Source organism: Sinohyriopsis cumingii, unplaced genomic scaffold, assembly GCF_028554795.1.
Source record: "Sinohyriopsis cumingii isolate HCF-2022 unplaced genomic scaffold, ASM2855479v2 utg001196l, whole genome shotgun sequence".
NCBI classification, from domain to species: Eukaryota; Metazoa; Mollusca; class Bivalvia; order Unionida; family Unionidae; genus Sinohyriopsis; species Sinohyriopsis cumingii.
In genome coordinates, this window is record NW_028315971.1 from 405,282 (window position 1) to 424,344 (window position 19,063).

The following is a 19,063-nucleotide window of genomic DNA, read 5'->3' on the forward strand; positions in this document are numbered from 1 at the left end:
CTGTAATGACACTTTTAACGAATGAGTGCTTCCGTTAAAAGGGAAATTCTTTCTTTCTTAATAAGTTGACTGTTAGAGAACATAATATTGAAGATTTAGGTTAAAGTTGAAAAGAAAATTTTAAGGTCTATTTTGAAATTTTATTTTCGATTTAATGTTTGATTTCCTCCATTTATTGTTGTTGTTATAAAAAGTCTTTTTTATCTATAAAGGTGAAAGTGTTTTCCCACATGGTGAATTTTGAGATGGTTGACAGTGCAAAGATCAATGTCATCTCTCAGTACAATGCCCAATGCCATGAACTTCGTACAGCACTCTCATTACAGGGGTTCATAAATTTCAACGTGAACACCGTCGTTGCCAGTCAAGGTATATATCAAGACACTATAGACAACAAATGTTAAGCAAATGTTCAAACACATATTCAACTTTTACACGAAGATGATTAAAATGCACATAGTGATAATTTGTCCAAAAGGAAAGTGGATGAGTTCTGAAATGTAGTTATGATTGCTTTTATGAAGGAAAGATTTGACAGGGATGCCAACAAAAATTAAAGCCAAATATATATGAATTTTGAAACAAGTACGAGATAGTTGATAATAACTTTAAGTAATTGTTATCATAATTGTTTGTCTTGATAGTGAAATTGATTGAGCTACAAAGGGAACCTACAATAGTATGAACTCTAATTGAAAAAGTCTAATGAAATAATAGCTTTCATGCAATATTTTAATATGTTCATACCCTATACCTGGGAGTACCTAGTAGCATGCAAGAATTCCTGCCTACTTTGCCTAAGAAAGACACTGCTTATAATTATTCTCATTTAAAAATTTAGGTGGAGAATGGGACTACGTCATCTTTAGCACGGTGAGGTCTCTACCCGAGTTCATGATAGAACATAACCCAACATTTGGCTGGTGCAAACAAAACCTTGGATTTATCACTGACCACCATCAGATCAATGTTGCTCTCACCAGAGCCAGAAAAGGGATTGTCATTGTGGGTGAGTTATCTCACTTTGTCACATTACCAACATTGTGGGTCACCTCTCACTGGGGCCATATGTTGCATCTTCATTAAACCAATCATGTCCCGCTGCTATAAATTGTTAAATTTTACAAAACAATTGTGGCAGTATAACTTCATGGATCTAGCGCTGTCCATATGTTCTTCTTAAACCTGCTTGATATCTTGAATGCATTTTAATTGCCTCACCCCTTACCTAATTGTCTGATCCATATGATCAGCTAAGAAAATTCATGGTTTTATATGGAGGAAAGGATGCAGCCTGGTTTTTAAAGGAAAATGTTGTCAGCAATGTTAACTTTTATTGCACTATATTTGTACAAAGTTGATCATCATCATGAACATTAATATGATGAAATGGTGGAAACTCATTTCAGGAAGTTCACGTTTATGATGTCTCAAGCTAAGAGCATTATTAGTTTCAATTATAAGGTTTGTTTCATTAGGGGGAAATTTTCGGATTTTATAATACAAATTGAACATATTTGTTTGTGATACAATTGGAATTCTGGATTTTTTTCTTTCTTGAAATAAAAGTTGATGCATCAACAATGACCATCATTACTCTCTGGTATTGATACATCCCAAGGGCTATTAAGAATTGTTTTCAATGTCTTGATTATTTTCAATGTTTAATGTTTTCTGTATATATAAAAATATGGATTGATGATGTTTCAACAATAACACAAATTTATTTTATGTTCTAAACTTTTTTGCTATGAGGAGATTGCACAGTGACAAGATTTTCTTTGTATACAAAAAGCATGTACATATACTTTAAAAGCATGTACATATACCTTGAGAACAGTTGCTAAATGAAAAGGGCCTCGATCCAAGTTTCACATAAGGGGCCATCCATTTAGTACGTACGCATAGAGGGAGAGGGTGGTTAACCCACATGCATATGCTTGCATATTGGAGGGGGTGTCTACTGATAATGTACGTACGCATATGAAATGGGGGGGTTACTTCGATAATAATTTGTCTAATACGTAACCTGTTCAACTGGGTTCAGTCGGCATTTGAATTTTAGCGGACACTAGACAAACTTTTTAAAGTTATGCAGCTTATTTCTTTGATGCAGCCAGACATTCATTATTGGTGGACTATCTGTTTTATTAAACATGTCAATATTATTAATCCTTGATCATTTCTGCATGGATTAAATATAGAATTCAGGGGGATTGCGTCAAGTGTACATACACAGGTGGGGGTGGGTTAAAAAAGTATGGATGTGTACAGGGAGGGGGGAGGGGGTCAAGCGTTGCCAGATTTTTGCGTACATATTAAATGGATGGCCCCTAAGGTGGCATTGGTTGACATGTATCCATGAAAAATATATTTATCAATATTATTTTTTCTGTATATGCCACTTTTAAGCGAGGGAGAGACTGAACACTTGATACAAGATAGGCCAAAGAAGGAGGCTGTATCTGGATGACAAAACTTTGAAAAGTTCTCTTCCCTTCTATGCCACCATCATTAGAAGTTATACACATTGCCAGACGTTTGTTAATTCTAGATATCTTTTGTTTTTTATGAAACGTTTGCCTAAAGATAAATGGTTGGAAATTTCCTGCATCCAGATATGTGATTGAAATGTATTTCATGAATTTCATATTCTCCATAATACTTTGTAAACAAAATGTGCATTTCATCAGAAGTGCCTGTGATATGTGGTATTTGGAACTCATGCATGGCTATTTATTTTATAGCTAGATAATATGTATCCACTAATAAAACTTTCCTTGATTTCCTCAAGACAAAAAAGGCACTCTGAGATGGTATTGTCGATACTTTGCTCTACTGATATGATATGTACAACATTTTCTGCAGGCAACCGGAATCTGCTTCAGTGTGATAAAGTATGGAAACGACTTATTAATTTGTATGACCAGAGAGGATGTGTAAAGACTGCAGAGGAATTTCCACCCAAAATTGCTAGAAGAAATAGACGTAGGACGGACATTGAATGGCGATAAAGGTTGAATTACAGGGTTTTACTCTTGTGGCTATGTCCAGTGAAAATCATCTCATGATTTGTGCTGCTGGCAGCACAAATTAATAAACATCAATCCCATATTAATATAAAAATGTTGTCATAAATATAATTGCACAAAGCAAGTAATATTTCTTGATTCTTATAAATGTAAATAGGAAGTAAAGGTTCTACATTCTATAAATGCAAATTGCAAGCCATTGTTCTACATATCCAGTACCATGCACATTATCTGTCAGTGGTGAAACCCGTTTATGAAGATTTATGTTTGTCTTCTGTTAAGCTGATGTAAATGCTTTCTGATGCACATAAATATTCAGTACAGTAAAACTGTCAAAGTATCTGTACTATTTATTTATGCATGTATGAGGGGTCAGTGTTATGCCATGTGTATTTGCATAAGTATCCTGGCTAGAAATCATGACATGGCTTTTTTTTGATAAAGGTTTATATATATTTATATGATAGTTCCATGGGATTGTACAAATTTTCTGACTTTATTATCATACTATTTTGCATGTGTTTTATAGTCTTGAATTGCTCGGAAAGTCATGTTCATTAAAAGTGCTTGTCTAAAACAAGATTTTAGAAATGTATATATTTATAGGTTTTCAATGTGTATTTGAAAGTTGCAGAAATGGTTACGAGACAAACATGATTTTGAAAATAGCAAATGATGTAGCCAAAACTTGGCAATATGCTAGCGTGCGTTTGTATGTGTGCTTTTGTGTCTTTCCATAATTATTCTATGTAACCTATATTTTCTGTAATATTTTCTATATGAAAATGATTATGATATAAACTTAAGACTAATGATTTCATTCTCAAGTGGACCAATGCAATTTCTTAGAATGTTCAACATTACAATACATATATAAACACATCTCCAGTGTACTAAAATAAGATTTGATTTTGGTTAATCTATTGATTAAACATTTGCTTAGACAAGCTAGTTCCATGTTAAAGTAAAAATCTGAAGATTGTTAAAGGTGTTCTTCTAGAATTTAGTTCGATTTTTAAGTACAAGTCTTGAGATTTTTTACAGACATGCTTACATACATACATACATACATACATACATACATACATACATACATACATACACTTTGATAATTCACACTTCAATCACTCGAATACTGTGAATCCTGTATGTCAATTTAAGTTCTAGCACAGACACAGTGTAAAACATTCTGCAGTCTGTGACAATGGAAAACTTGAGACTAGCATCAGAATGCTGGTTCCACATACCTTCAACCTTTCGAAGTATATATATAATTGTTTATAACATATCTGAAGCTGAGATTATTGGATTAATCTCGCAAGATATATGAGAAATCCCACTGCATATTTAGAAAATGTCTGTGAGATGTTTATATATTAGATCATTGTTTCTGTGTGTGCAGTTTTATAATGTAGTGCAAGTCTCAGTAATTCTAAATATTGATGCTGAAACATCCTTTATTGAATCAGTTTGGATATATAGTCTGTGTTGTTAGATGGATGTGTTCTTAAATGATTTATGTACATAATAAAGGTTTGCAAGACTGTTCATGATCTGCATTATTATTGGAATTTTCAAGTATGTGCAACAATAATATCAAACTTTTATTTATGATATGAAATTTTTTATAGCAAAAGCCATTAAAGATATGTATTCTCATCAATCAGGTGAGAACTGCAAATACCAAAAATATCCAAAATTGATACAAATTCTAATGTCGTTGCATTTTTTAATATACTAGACATTTTACACACACACACACACACACACACACACATATATATATATATAAAAAAAAAGTGATTTTAGGGCTTATATTTTACATCATACATGCACACTTAACTCATATATTAAAACCCCAATTTGCCGCCAAATTCTTCTAATCTAAATAAAGTTTGGAAAGAAGGAAATGATTTGTTAAAAAAAGCAAACTGACATAAACTTTTCCTTGAAATAATCAAGATGTTAGGTTTAAATGACGTTCAGATATTCAGTTTAGAAATAAGAGGTGCTGTCCCGTAATTGATCTCTCCACTTAGCGTATAATAGCTCTCTCCCGTATGGAAGATAACCCTGTCTGTTGCTAACTTAGACATACACAGTGGGCATCACTAGAGGAGTGCAGACTGCACTAGGGAGGTGTGGACCGCACCAGGTGACACCATCAGAGGGGGTGACACCAAAATGACTGTCTATAAAAATTTTGTATGGTCTGTTATGGAAGGAGGTCCATGGGGGTGACACCATGAGTTACGGCACTGTGTGACACCAACCCTAGTGAAATCACTGGACAAACAAGTGTAAAATATGGTGTCTTCATCGCTAGAACATAAGGTATCATGGTACCAATTGTTTTTCCATAGACCACAGTGCTAATGTTTGGTGAAATAAATATACTTTCTATCCTACCTCAGTATGACTATTTGCAGCAGAGACTTGCTTTAATTTAAAGTCCATTTATGAAAATAAAACTTCATACAAAAAAAAGGAAAATATAAGCGTAATAAACACAAAATCAAAGTCTCTAACTAAAACTGATAGTTTCTCTAACTGGGTTAGTTTTTTTTGTTACTTCATTCTTGTCATTCGCGTTTTTCTAAATTTTAATGCCTCTTTTTGTTTACCCGTCGGACACACATTTTTGGTCACATCCTCTCTGCTGCTGTAATGTGTGAGTAATTAAATCATTATTATATCACTCTCGCAACCAAAAATTTTATCAAGACCTATACGATATTGTGATTGAGGATCATGTAAATTTATCATGATAAATCCATGTTGGGTAGATTGTGCTTGTGAAAAGAAATTTTTGAACTTATTCATATGTCCATGTCCCCACTACACCAAGTCTGATGAATATTTCGCAGAGTATGTGTATCGACTCCATTAAACACAACTTAAATATTGCAGTTATCTCTGATCACATTAGGTGTTTATGTACATCTCTGAGTAACATATATAACACTGGTGTTGTTGTGTCTGCCTCGAGAAAATATCCAAGCTGGATTTGATTGTTTGTCCAGTATTACATCATCATATACCACGAGATTATTAATAAATCCATCGAGGTCATCTACAGATGGGGCTTCATCAATATTGTTGATAAAATCAATAATATCATTACCATCCTCATCCAACGAGTTTGCATTTTCATTAAAATCTTTAAGCACATCGTAGCATCTCTGATCATCGACGGGGCCCAGAGTGGCCGAGTGGTCTAAAGCGCTCTTCGTTACGGATCACTGCCATCTCACCTCTGTCTGCGGCGGTTCGAGTCAAAGATTCAGCCAATGTGGGCATGTGAGAAAGCTTGCCAGTAGCTTCTCGTGGGTCAGTGGTTCTTTCCGGGGTTTTCCGGGTTCTTCCTCCACCATTAATACTGGCCGCCATGTATAGCCTATCATGCTGAAAAATGGCGTTAAACCCCACAACAACAACAACAACTGATCATCGACAGATGGTGCCACTAAATATAATGTATCCCATTTGAGCCATCTTATTATCAAATTAAGCAGTAATTGTATTTTACCCAATCTGGATGGACCTATTATTATCATTTTGATGGAATTCGGTAATGCTGAAATATGTTTTACTGGTTCTTGCTCTCGTGTTGCTGAGAAATCAATTACATCCATGTTGTACAAATATAATAAATGATATGAATTTATACTGTCTTCGATGCAGAGCATCCACCCGCACAAGTGGATTATCAACAATAACAACAAAAAATAAATACTTATAGGTAAATGTGAAAAATGTGGTACAAAAAATTATATATTTATCATCATGACACAGTCAGGACACAAAATGTCTGGTGGTGATATAGCTGCTTCATTAGGAAAATTACCAGGAACTCCATGGGCTAAATACCCAGGAGAAAAACATCTTCCAGGACATAATTATTGTGGTCCTGGAACCCGACTTGATATCTGACTTGACAAGTGAGATCAACCGAGACCTGGCTATCCAATAAATGGTATTGATCATGCATGTCAAGTTCATGATGTAGCTTATAAAAGTAATGATTCATAACGATGAACATCTATCTTTTATATTTTATTACTATGCTTGCAAAAACATAAAATAAACCAGTTATGTGAGTTTCATCATTTGCATTTCTTCTTTTAATCAGTCTGTAATTTGGGTCATATTTTAGCATGTCCTCTCGATTCGTTGTTGAGACAGAGTAATTCATACATTGACAGAAACAATATAACATGTAGAACACCACTAATTGTATTTATTTCAGTAAATACTTCTTAGTATAAATAATACATTTTATTTTTCAATATACAGCATAAGAAGAGCAGCAACTTGGCGGAGGGTTAATCTCTCTCTCTCTCTCTCTCTCTCTATATATATATATTAGGTTATATTAGGTAATTTGTCATCTGGTTACATATCACCCCATCCACCCAACTAAAGATGTTAAGGCAGCAATGACTAATTTCTCTTGTAAACAAGATTATAAAGCACTCTACTTGACCCAGGTCACAATTAGCATTTTCTGGAAATAATACGATTTGATTTAATTTTCCATTTTAGAACATTCAGGGTTCTCGTCAAGATAAAATCTGTTATAAAAGTAAATTAAAGTGTAAGCAAAATGGTCATTTTTTTCTTCTTCTTTAACACATGAATATTAGATTATACAATATGAATATTCATCCAATATTAATGCTTGATTAATGGAAAGAATACGTATTATATACTTATTATACATTAATGTCTTTAACTGATGTAATGTCATAAGATAAACTTTCAAATGAACGTATGGGATGATTTAAGTGTATTTGAATTAAATGACTTGGTCGTTTGTGAGTTATTGTTGATAATTAATTGTCTATGTGACTGTACCAATCATTAAATGACCTATATATTCAGACAGTTTAGATAAATTATGGTACATCGGATATATCAAGCATGACAGTGATGTAAAAACAAAGGAATTACAGAGCGACCTTCCTTCACAGCTACATAAAATCTTATTCCGAAAATAATATTTTTTTCTGATAATAATATTTATTAATGATGCTGATTTTCTGAGATTCTGATAAAATTTAGTCAATATTTCTAGTTTTTGCATTGATTTTAGTCGATTTGTTACTGATTCTTTTAGTGCTTTTAGGATTTATTGATAATTTTATTCATTTTGTTCATTTTTTTTGTAGAAATTTAATCAGAATCAGATATTAAAGAAAAACATTACTTCAGACTGTGTTTCTTGAGAATTTATAAAAAAGATCATTAAAATCAATTGGAAAAGTGTGTGAGGTTTGACCCTTCAAGAATCAGCAATTTAACAGATTTGCAAGGATCATTCAATAATAATAATAATAATAATAATAATAATAATAATAATATTTATTCTTATAATAATATTTATTATGTAATTGTCTGTTTATAGTAGGATTTTAACAATTACGAGTACCATTCACCCTATCCAATTATAAAATCTGCCTGGTTTTCATGGATTAAAGTACCATTCACCCTATAAAATCTGACTGATATTCATTGGATTAAAGTACCATTCACCCTATTAAATCTGACTGATATTCATGGATTAAAGTACCATTCACCCTATAAAATCTGACTGATATTCATGGATTAAAGTACCATTCACCCTATCCAGTTATAAAATCTGACAAATTTTCATGGATTAAAGTACCATTCACCCTATCCAATTATAAAATCTGACAGATTTTCATGGATTAAAGTACCATTCACCCTATCCAATTATAAAATCTGACAGATTTTCATGGATTAAAGTACCATTCACCCTATTAAATCTGACTGATATTCATGGATTAAAGTACCATTCACCCTATCCAGTTATAAAATCTGACAGATTTTCATGGATTAAAGTACCATTCACCCTATCCAATTATAAAATCTGACCGATTTTCATGATTTTTAGTACCATTCACCCTATCAAAATTGAAAATGACTGAAGAACAAGAATATAATATTTACTTTGATAATAATATTTATTCTGATAATAATATGTATTCTGATAATAATATTTATTATGTAATTTCTGTTTTTAGTAGGATTTTTATTATTTTTAGTATCATTCACCCGATTAAATTATAAAATCTAACTGGTTTTCACAATCTCGGGTACCATATACCCTAAAAAATTCAATAATCAGTGAAGAATAAGATTTTTTTAATTCTGATAATAATATTTATTCAGATTATAACATTTATTTGGATTATAACATTTATTCTGATAATAATATTTATTCTGATAACAATATTTATTATGTTTTCTGTTTATGGTAGGATTTTAATAATTCTGAGTACCATATATCCCATCAAACTATAAAATCTGACTGATTTTCACAATTTTCAGTACCATATACCCCATCAAATTATAAAATCTGACTGATTTTCACAATTACGAGTACCATATATCCCATCAAATTATAAAATCTGACTGGTTTTCATGATTTCAAGTACCATTTACCTGAAATCTGAGCAAGAATCAGTATTTTTTTAAAAATTGTTATATTTTATTTCCTTTGATTCAGAATCAGATTAAAAACCAATCACGAACATGAAGATCTATGATCTTGCATACAAATTCAAATTCAGAATTTCATTCCGCAAATCAAGTAACTATCTGGATTGGTCAGTAAGTTTGAAATGTATCCATGATAAAAGCAGATTATGACATCGCAAATAGACCGGATTAATGGGTTCTTGTACAAACAAATATCCAGGAGGTACTTGAGGTGTAAATGGATATAAATTATATCGTTGCTGATCCTGATTGGATTTTTCAAGATCTGCTTGGTAACTGCCATTAATTGCATCACATACAAGATTGACTGCGATCATTGATGTTATATTTACAATTCCTGGAGAAAAATGTCTGCCGCCGCCATATGGATCATTGTTATGTTTGAGAATATTTGATGGCGGGGCTATTTTTTTCCACGACTCGATAATTTTTGGAAAATTTTCATTTATAAGATTGTTGATTGATATTTGTTAGCTCCTCAGCATTAAATTATGGTATTACACATGGTGGTAATTGTTCTTTAGTAATTATACATGCGTCCAGGAATGATGGTTTCATTTTTGAGACATTAACTACTTCATCAGCATGGTTAATTACATTTTCAATGATAAGTTTATTGACAAACTCAAGTTCGGATATAACCTGATTTAAACGTTGTATCGTTGCGATAATCTGCTGTTTTGTATCGTCGCTATAATATTGTGTGACGCTTAAAAAACAAATTTTGCAGTTGATCGGACACACGTTTTTATTCTGACTTGATATCGTCGGAAAATTCATTAACATACTCTTTGTAGAATTCGTCTTTATTGAGATACTTATTATATATACATATTTAAAACCCAAGTCCTATTGCTGGTAGCTTTGTACCATCAGATGCAAAGAAAGTAGATTTCGACGGAATTCGCGGTCTTTTTGTCGATATTCTGGAAGTTTTATAAATATTTTCTTATCCTGGAGGAAATCATCTCATTTTGGTTCTGGTGGTCCTTGATAAACAGATGGTATCCCAGGCCATTCTAACGTGCTTTGGATTGATGATTGGTATATACCTACATCATAATCTAGAGAATTTATTTATATTGCAGCTGATAATGTTGGTTCGTTAACAGTGATAGGTATCTTAGATTCTTTTCGTATAAAAGATTTAATTCTGCACTGAAATTCATCGTTGATTTGTTCAATTTGAGAATTGTCCATGGGAATTATAAAAACTTGCCAATCGGGAGTTCCATCGGGCTTATTTTTATTTTTATACGAAAATACCAAAGAATTATTTGCTGGTAATCCACCGAATCAATTTGATCTAATATTTGGCCAACTATGATATACTCGTAATTGTGCTAGTACTATTTCTTTCACTGGAATTGCAGTTGGAAAGTTTATGCTAAATTCTGGATTGGCTGAGCTTGCTGATATAATTGTAGCTTTAACGGAGTTGTAATAACGACAATCTGCTGTAGTAACTCGTTCGGCACTGCCATTATTATTATTATTATTTAAAATGGGCGTGTATTCTATCACAGTCATTACTTCTTTGTAAATCTTAATCATCTCCATGAACTCAGTACCTGATATTATTCCATCACTAAGGCCTGATGATATCAACGAAGATAATTTGGAGTATGCTAGCGCCGCTGTATGCAACTTTATTATATACTCATGTAGTTTGTATTTGCACACGTAGATATTTTTTGCTATGATATTAAAAACGCCAGCATTTGGTGTTGCAGCTGAAACACAAATTGTTATAATTGCTGATGATGTCATTGTTAATAATGATAGCAATACGCCTGTTCCAGCGATAACAGAGGACGCCGAATACACAATTATGTCAACAACTACAAGTCTTCGATATATTTTTACTTTTACTGTATACTCGTCAACGATATATTCAGTTTAGTTTGCCATTCACGTGCTTGATTGTATTTGTAATGTTGAACGTTGATTGGGGACCTCATTATAATTTAAGTAGGTGGTAGTTTAGCAGCTAATTCAAGAAACCAACATTAAAACACAGGGTTACCATTTTCTTCGGGCTCCACCAAGAATGTTCCCTCGTCGTTTTGATCCAACATAACTAACATATATACAGCAAACTCGTTAATTGGATAAGCCGTGGTATTGTTGTGGATATCGTGAATGTCGTAGTATCAACTACTGAGAATCGGTTTAACCCGGTAACCACAGCGCGATGTTTGATGGATTTATTAAGCGGTGACCATAATGTTGATCCAGATGCTACCCTATATACTACACTGTCGGTAAAAAAAAGTTTTAGGTCAGAGAGCTTAATATCAATACCCGCTGGACTTCCAAAAAATTCGTCAATGACTTATGTTTCTACGAAAAATTAAAAACTTTTGTCCATGATTATAATATTCAGATCTAAATGTGGTCATTCGATCATTGGTTGTCATTAACGAGTTCATCATCTGAATGTTGCTATCATCGATATATTTCTTCGTTGCAGTGTTATCGCTTGATTCTGGTTCTCCAAGACAGCAATTTCATTATCAGTCATATGGAGAGAACCAGTCATTGTATCACCTGCAGTTAATAAACGATCATTAATATAAGTTTTGTTCATGTTGTTGTTGCTGTCTACATATCTTTTTGTTGCCACATCATCATCTGATTTTGGTTCTCTCACATTAATAATTGCATTTTTACTCATGTTGAGATCGCCGTATATAATATCCCCAATTCTTCTGACGCGTCCAGCATTTTCTCCCGTGATAGAAAGAACTGATTCCTCTGATTTTTTAATTTTACCATTTTTAGTAAACACCACTAAGTTATCTTATGTTGCATCTGAAACCCGCAGAATAATATCTGTCAGCGGGATATTACTCGTCTTTAATGGTCCTTGTTTATTCTGAAAAACAACGACTTCATTTTGCTCCACATTTGCAAGACTCAAAAGATTAGCGAGTTCATCCTTGGCCTCATCAAGGGCTGCTTATTTAGATAAGTCGCCTTGAGGTTTGCATGGAGTTTTGCTCAGAGAAGACCTTCCATAAATATCTACAATTATATTTTAAGATCTGTTTCAAACGACGGACCATCTGCTTGTATACTCATGCACGACTTTATGAGGTGGTATTGTTGATGATGATACAGCGTCGAGTATAGCAATTACATCACGTCCGCATTTTGGCGGGTCTGATATTGTCTGTGTTGGCAATGTTAAATACCAGACTGGAGTTTTTATTGTGTTTACGTAATTTAAAAATTATTTTGGTGGAACCAACCCATACGATTAAAAATAAACAATTCCACGTGGATCACTTGTGTATGCCACCCAATGAGCACCTGGACCGGAACTTTTATCGAGATTAATAATGCCTGTTTCAATATTGTTTGGTTGTTTTGGTGATTGATCACGCATAAAAATACCTCTGACATTTTTTATATTTAATTTTTAGAAGTATGGATTAAATCAAAATTTGAAATAGGACGAATCGGTGAACTGTTCCTAGAAGTCTCAGACCTTTTCCGTACAAGTGAGGGGTTCCTGGTAATCTTAGACCCTTTTCCTTTGTTTTAGAAGTCTTTATTCCTTTTCCTGTTGAGTCCTTTAATGACATTCCAACAGCAGTTCAGAAAGCGCCAAGTACAGCTGCTTTTGCAACAGTTGGGGCTGCAGCGGCTATTAACGCTGGTATAGATGCAAGAAGTGGCAATATACTGCCAGTCTTGATTGAATCTTTAATGGTGCTCGCAGAAAGATTTAAGTTTAACGCCTGTTTTTGATTGTTTGGCGTCATTGAGTTGATGTTCTGACAATGATAGTTTATTTTGACCACCTGTGATCTGATCTTTTTTTAGTGATATTTTTATTCCAGTTCTTTGTTGACTTTGATTGAAGTTTTTTAAAATCTAACCAGGAGTCAGACTGACACTAAGATGATGATATGACATTTATAATATCACGAGCGATTTAATTATATTATTTTCTACTAGGGTATCAATATTCCTCATTCGTCCACCAACACCTTCAAGCAACACTGCTTTATCTGTGAGTATAACAGCGATTGCTCTATATCCACCAGCGGGCAGTCAAGCTACATGAGATCGGAAGTGTATCTGAACGACTGATTGTCTGAACAAATCGAAATGACCCAATGAAAAGTAATAGATTCGATATAATGTTATGAAATCCCGCTGAGATATCTGCAAACCAGAACCAACATTCTGATCGAGCCCAGTAAATGCCATCAACCGATGATAACCACGTGCAACATGATTTTGATCAAAATTTAGCAAAACTTCAGAAGGTTCTTGATGTCCATTTATCCGCAAAGAAACCTCACTAACCCGAAGCGTGTCAAATACCATTGGATTTTTTCCTGCGAATCTACCCTGGCATTTTCCTGAAACGCAATGAATATATGTCGTGGTGCTGGCACTCCCTGCGGTAATGCTAGATGCCATGTGAATAACCCAGCATCATTACTTTGAATGATATATGTATTCATTGTCAACCATGATAGTGTTGATTTACCACCCTGGCTCATTAAAGAAAGTAACCGTTGTTCTTCGTCGATCGATGGAGTCATTACTGGCATCCAGATCGAAAGTTTTATTAGTATTACTTTACCTGCATTAACTGCGTTGGGTCGCCAGATTGCATCATTGTCTGTGGCTTTTCTTACAACTACCACGGTGGGTTTAGATCCAAATATAAGTTTTCTGACATTTCTACAGAATCCAAATATATGTGATAGTGGAATCACACATGACAAATTTTCTTCTCCATTTAACATTTGTCTGCGTGCTGCGAATCATAAGTTTAAAGTGTTATTCATCGATGCAACTGGGTCCCCAGCTGCATTTAGTCTCACGTCGCTGTTCTCGGGGTGATCAGTGATATCTTTTGCAAACACCACTGACGGACCAGCTGACTTCGAGTAATTATCGCTGTATCTTACCAGACCCAGTATCGTTGTGGCAACGTCGACATTTTCAAGGCATAATTCAATATTGTTTCCGTCAATCATGTATATGGCACTGTTAAATAATGCTATAAAACCATTGTTAACAAAACCAGGTTGATCTAAAAGTCCGTATGCTGTATCATCTGCTTTCAAAAGTCTACTTTCTACTTCAATAAATGCTTCAACAGGTAAAAAAATATCTACATTTATCTTGAACATGTAATTCGATTCGTCCACGTGCATTAGGTACACGTGCGTGATAAGAATAATACTGATAATCATGCTCAGATTCATTTTTGAGAACTTGTGCGTCCATGTCAAACGCTGGATTGGATACATGTTTAAACATTTTTGTTATAATTGTTATCGTCTAACACGAAGACCACCTCCTGCTATTAAACTTGCCGTTATATTTTTTTTTTCTTTTTCTGACATGGGTACACCAGCCAACTCAGCTAATTTTTTATTTACAGCTTGATTTATTATTTTACTAACATTTGCAGCCATACCTTCAGTGCTGGGTAATTTTACTGGCTGAGGTTTTCTTCGTATTCTGCTTTACTAGCAACATCACCAACAGCACCACTACTTTTATCACGAACAACGTCAATAACTTTTATTCCCAGTTGGTTTGCACTCGGTATTGCTTTTGGTGCTATTCTTCTAAATAAAACCTGAACAACATCACTGAGTCCATCTCCGTAGATCGCTTTGTACGTTGGTAATCGCAAATGTATCACCCTGACTATTACAGGTCCACGTTGAGCATTATGTATAATCATATTATTTTATTGTCACTGATCTAATTACATACCCTCAATCACTGTGATAATCATTGACGATTTCATCGAGGAGAGACGATAGACACTAATGGCCATGATACCGCCTGTAAATAATCGTTGACAAATATCAGCTGCTTCATTAATGATTTATGGGGAATTATTACCGGCTCGTTTTCTGCCAACCAGAATTTCTAGTCGTTCAACATCGGCAAGGACATTAATTGGACATGGAATAGTAAAAACACTTCCAGTTTTTGGACCAAAATATTTATAATAAGTTTCATCAGTTATTTCTTCTGCTGTAGGTTCTCGTTCCTCCTCGCTTGTTGTTTTATCTGCTTTTTCTTCCATGTTCTTGAGGCTGATTTCCTTTCTGCTTTTGCTTATTCAAGCTGCTGCTTCATTTCTTCTCTTTGTCTCCTTTCCTGTTTTGCTTGTTTAATAGACTCATCTACTGTATGGTTAAAAATATTAAAATTATTAACATCTTTCTCAGATCTGCTTTGCGGAGTATCAGTAGCGATGCGATATAGATCCCTAATCCAATCGGCAGATTTTAGAGTTAGACATATTCGGGTTTGTCATACTTATCTCTATTATGATATCCAAACACTGTAATATTAAGTAATTGGTCTGGGTCATGAATAGCGGCAATACATTCGGTCGTAAATGTATCTATTATCTTGGTTGTTATCCTGGTTCTAGCTTTTGGAGGTTCAGGTTATGGTTGAGGAGGTTGTTGCTGAACTTCAGGTTGTGGTTGAGGAGGTTGGTGGGGTGGTGGTTGGGCTGCTTGAAGACGGCCAAAAATATCAACAGGTAATGTTTCAAGAGCTTGTCCAGTCGCCTAAGTTGATTTAACAATTTTCTTTGTTGGTTCGACATTTAGTTTAAATATTTGTTCTGCACCTATTACAAATTCCACCTGAGACTCCTGACGCGCTTATAATTTTTGTCTGACAGAATCACGGACTGGAATATTGTTCTTATTTGCTGCTCGCCGCTCTCGAGCTAATCTAGCTTTGTGCTATTCCATTCTTGATATAATAATGAATTAATTACTCACACATTACAGCAGCAGGGTGCGACCAAAAATGAGTGCCCGACGGGTAAACAAAGACACGCATTAAAATTTAGAAAAACACGAACGACAAAAAAAACAACTCTCGATTATGGTTAGAGGCTTGAGTTTGACGTTATTAAGCTTATATTTTTCACTTCTTTTGTATGAAATTTTGTGTTTTCTTTAAAGCTAGTGGTCTGTTCTCCCTCTCTGCTGCTCTATTACACGCTGTCATAGAGAACAATGTTTGATTGTCAGTTTGACAAGGACAGAACTAGGTACTCCAAAGCATTTAAGAGAGATAACTCAGCTGGAACTAAACAATGGTAAGAGTTATCCATTTATAAGAGATCAATTTCCATGGTATGTATCACATTTATAATAATAAAAAAAAGAAAAAAAAAGAATATGATCTAAATAATGAATTATCACAATCCCATATGTTGCCAAAAGGCTCGACTTGTTTTGAAGCCTGACATAAACTACAATTCTTACATAATCCACAAATCACAACTAGTTTTTTGTTTATTTCTGAATACAATCTCCGCCCACCTGACGTTCTACAGTTGTTACTACCGTTATACCATAAACACCATTAGCCGATCTTCCTCCGAATTTTTGAGCGATATCGATTATCTTTGAATAACATAAAACACGGGTTCAAGTATTTCAGCGAAGGATACATTGACGATGTAAACACGTTTTGGAGCAAGAAACACATCATATTAGAGTCTTCACAGAAGCATGAATAGCATTGATACCTCTAGGTCTTATGTAACATAATGTTAAATAAATAAAAATAGTGCTAGGTACTTGGAAATAAATATGTGTCATACAAAATATCTGGACACTCAAATATCACACTCAAATGATTCGTAGGCAATCTTTACACTCAAATGATTCGTAGGCAATCTTTACATGTTTTTAAAGGAAGAAATTCGTGGACAGGAAACGGCTAATTTCATTAGTTGTTAAGCATTTTTTCTTAATCAGTAGGATGTTAGGTACTGTCGGCAAGAAAGATAGGAAATAAAAGGAAAGGAAAAGTAGAAAGGAAAGATAGATAAATTTTGTTTCAAGACAATTAACAAGAATCTGTTTTAAAGTTTGGAATAAACTAAGTATTTATGCCCACACGACCTTCCATCCTTTTAAATTGCAACAAGGAAGCAGTGGTTATATTAAGGAATATAGTATTATCTTGAAAACGCTATTTTTATTGCAAACATAATTTCAAATCTTGCCAATCTTACACATTCCAAAACCTAAAATAATAATAACAAAATCATTATTAATAATCATAATATAATAATAAACTTAATACATAATTATTTATTAAATATTTATTTAATTTTAATAGCTTAAGCATTAAGCTAACGTATAGTCTGTAATACACGGTGTTAATAAAATTATTAACCTTCAACACTGTCGCCAAAATAGGCAATTTCCAGCTTCTTATTAATTTGCTTTCCATTTCGTGCCTGTAAAATTTACTGTTGAATCACTTATTTAACTAATAATTATTTAATCACAGTTATGAATTATGCTTACATAATCTGTGATGTACTGTGGTATATATGATATAACTGAATAGCGTTTCGGTATTTCCAGAGCGTTTCGGTGATTCTATGCACGGATATATTTTTGTTAATTGTTATTTTAAAACTTTATGGGTTTATGATATTTTGTCTTCTATTTAATGTCGTAAGGACACGAGTAGGCTGTAAAATGTTCAGGCAGCATTATTACTCAAGTACTCAAGGCAGGCAAAGCTGATAAATGTCAGGGCCGTAACAGGTCCAGTGTAGAGGGAGGGGGGTTCCAAAATTTAAAAAGGGCCCTGACTTTCCTTGAATTGGCATCAACGCAAAAATCTATGTGCCTATTTACTCAGAGTGTTCATAATACCCAATAAATGTGCAAAAGAATCAAACGATGGTCAAATTTCAAGTGACTTTACCTTTCTATTGGGGGGGGGATATATTTGGGGGGAGGGGTTCAGAACAACCCCTCCCCAAACCTCCCCAGCATGTTAGGATAGCTGAAATCATAGCTTATCCATAAGTGATTTTGTTTGCTTCAAATAAGGATATTTACCAACTGCATGTAAATAAAGCCAATATTTACTTTTGTACAAACGCATTTATGTGACTTGATTCTCGAAGGGTTTAACCATTCATAAGACATTTCATAAAATACCATCCATTTCAGTCATATCCTAAGTTTGTTTTCGGCTTTGGAAATGTACGAGGAGCATTACTGCCAAGTTGGTTGATTTATCTTGTGGAAAGTAACTCGAAATGACGACATATTATGTCGAAATTTCGAGTTAGTATCTCATAATTTCATAACGTGGCATATGTAATTTGGATGTTAAGAAAGGAGGACGTGGTGAAAGAAGCTTTTGCTGAGACCAACAAAAAAAATCTTTTCTGTTCAAAAAGTGTGTAATTTCTTTCCCAAACAAAGTTGCGTGAAGATACGACATTTCCTCTGTTTGTTTCTTCCTTCATTTCCTATACGTTTGTTTGTATACTCCTTTGTCATACGTTTGCTTTAACCTCGGTGTTTTGTACTTTGTTTTACATCTCAAAGTCATGAATACAGTATACAAGAAGTAGGTGACAATGACCTGATTTTCATGGTTGATTGGCTTTTTATTGCCGTTATTCGTTTGTTTCCCCTCTATTGTCTTCGAACCTATTATGGATGCATCAGTAG

At 33.9% G+C, this 19,063-nt stretch overlaps 1 protein-coding gene across 3 annotated transcripts in view; it reads left to right on the forward strand.

Moving 5' to 3' along the window:
* Nucleotides 1-8,245, forward strand: part of LOC149772724 (3'-5' exoribonuclease HELZ2-like) — a 65,189-nt gene extending 56,944 nt beyond the window's left edge. For all 3 annotated transcript variants that reach the window (XM_089947431.1, XM_089947432.1, XM_089947433.1), the window contains 3 exons: nt 213-369; nt 842-1,009; nt 2,869-8,245. In XM_089947431.1, the coding sequence (XP_089803557.1) occupies nt 213-369; nt 842-1,009; nt 2,869-3,014 (471 nt within the window). In that variant the 3' untranslated portion in view covers nt 3,015-8,245. The remainder of the gene's footprint in view (nt 1-212; nt 370-841; nt 1,010-2,868) is intronic.
* Nucleotides 8,246-19,063: the final 10,818 nt, after the last annotated feature.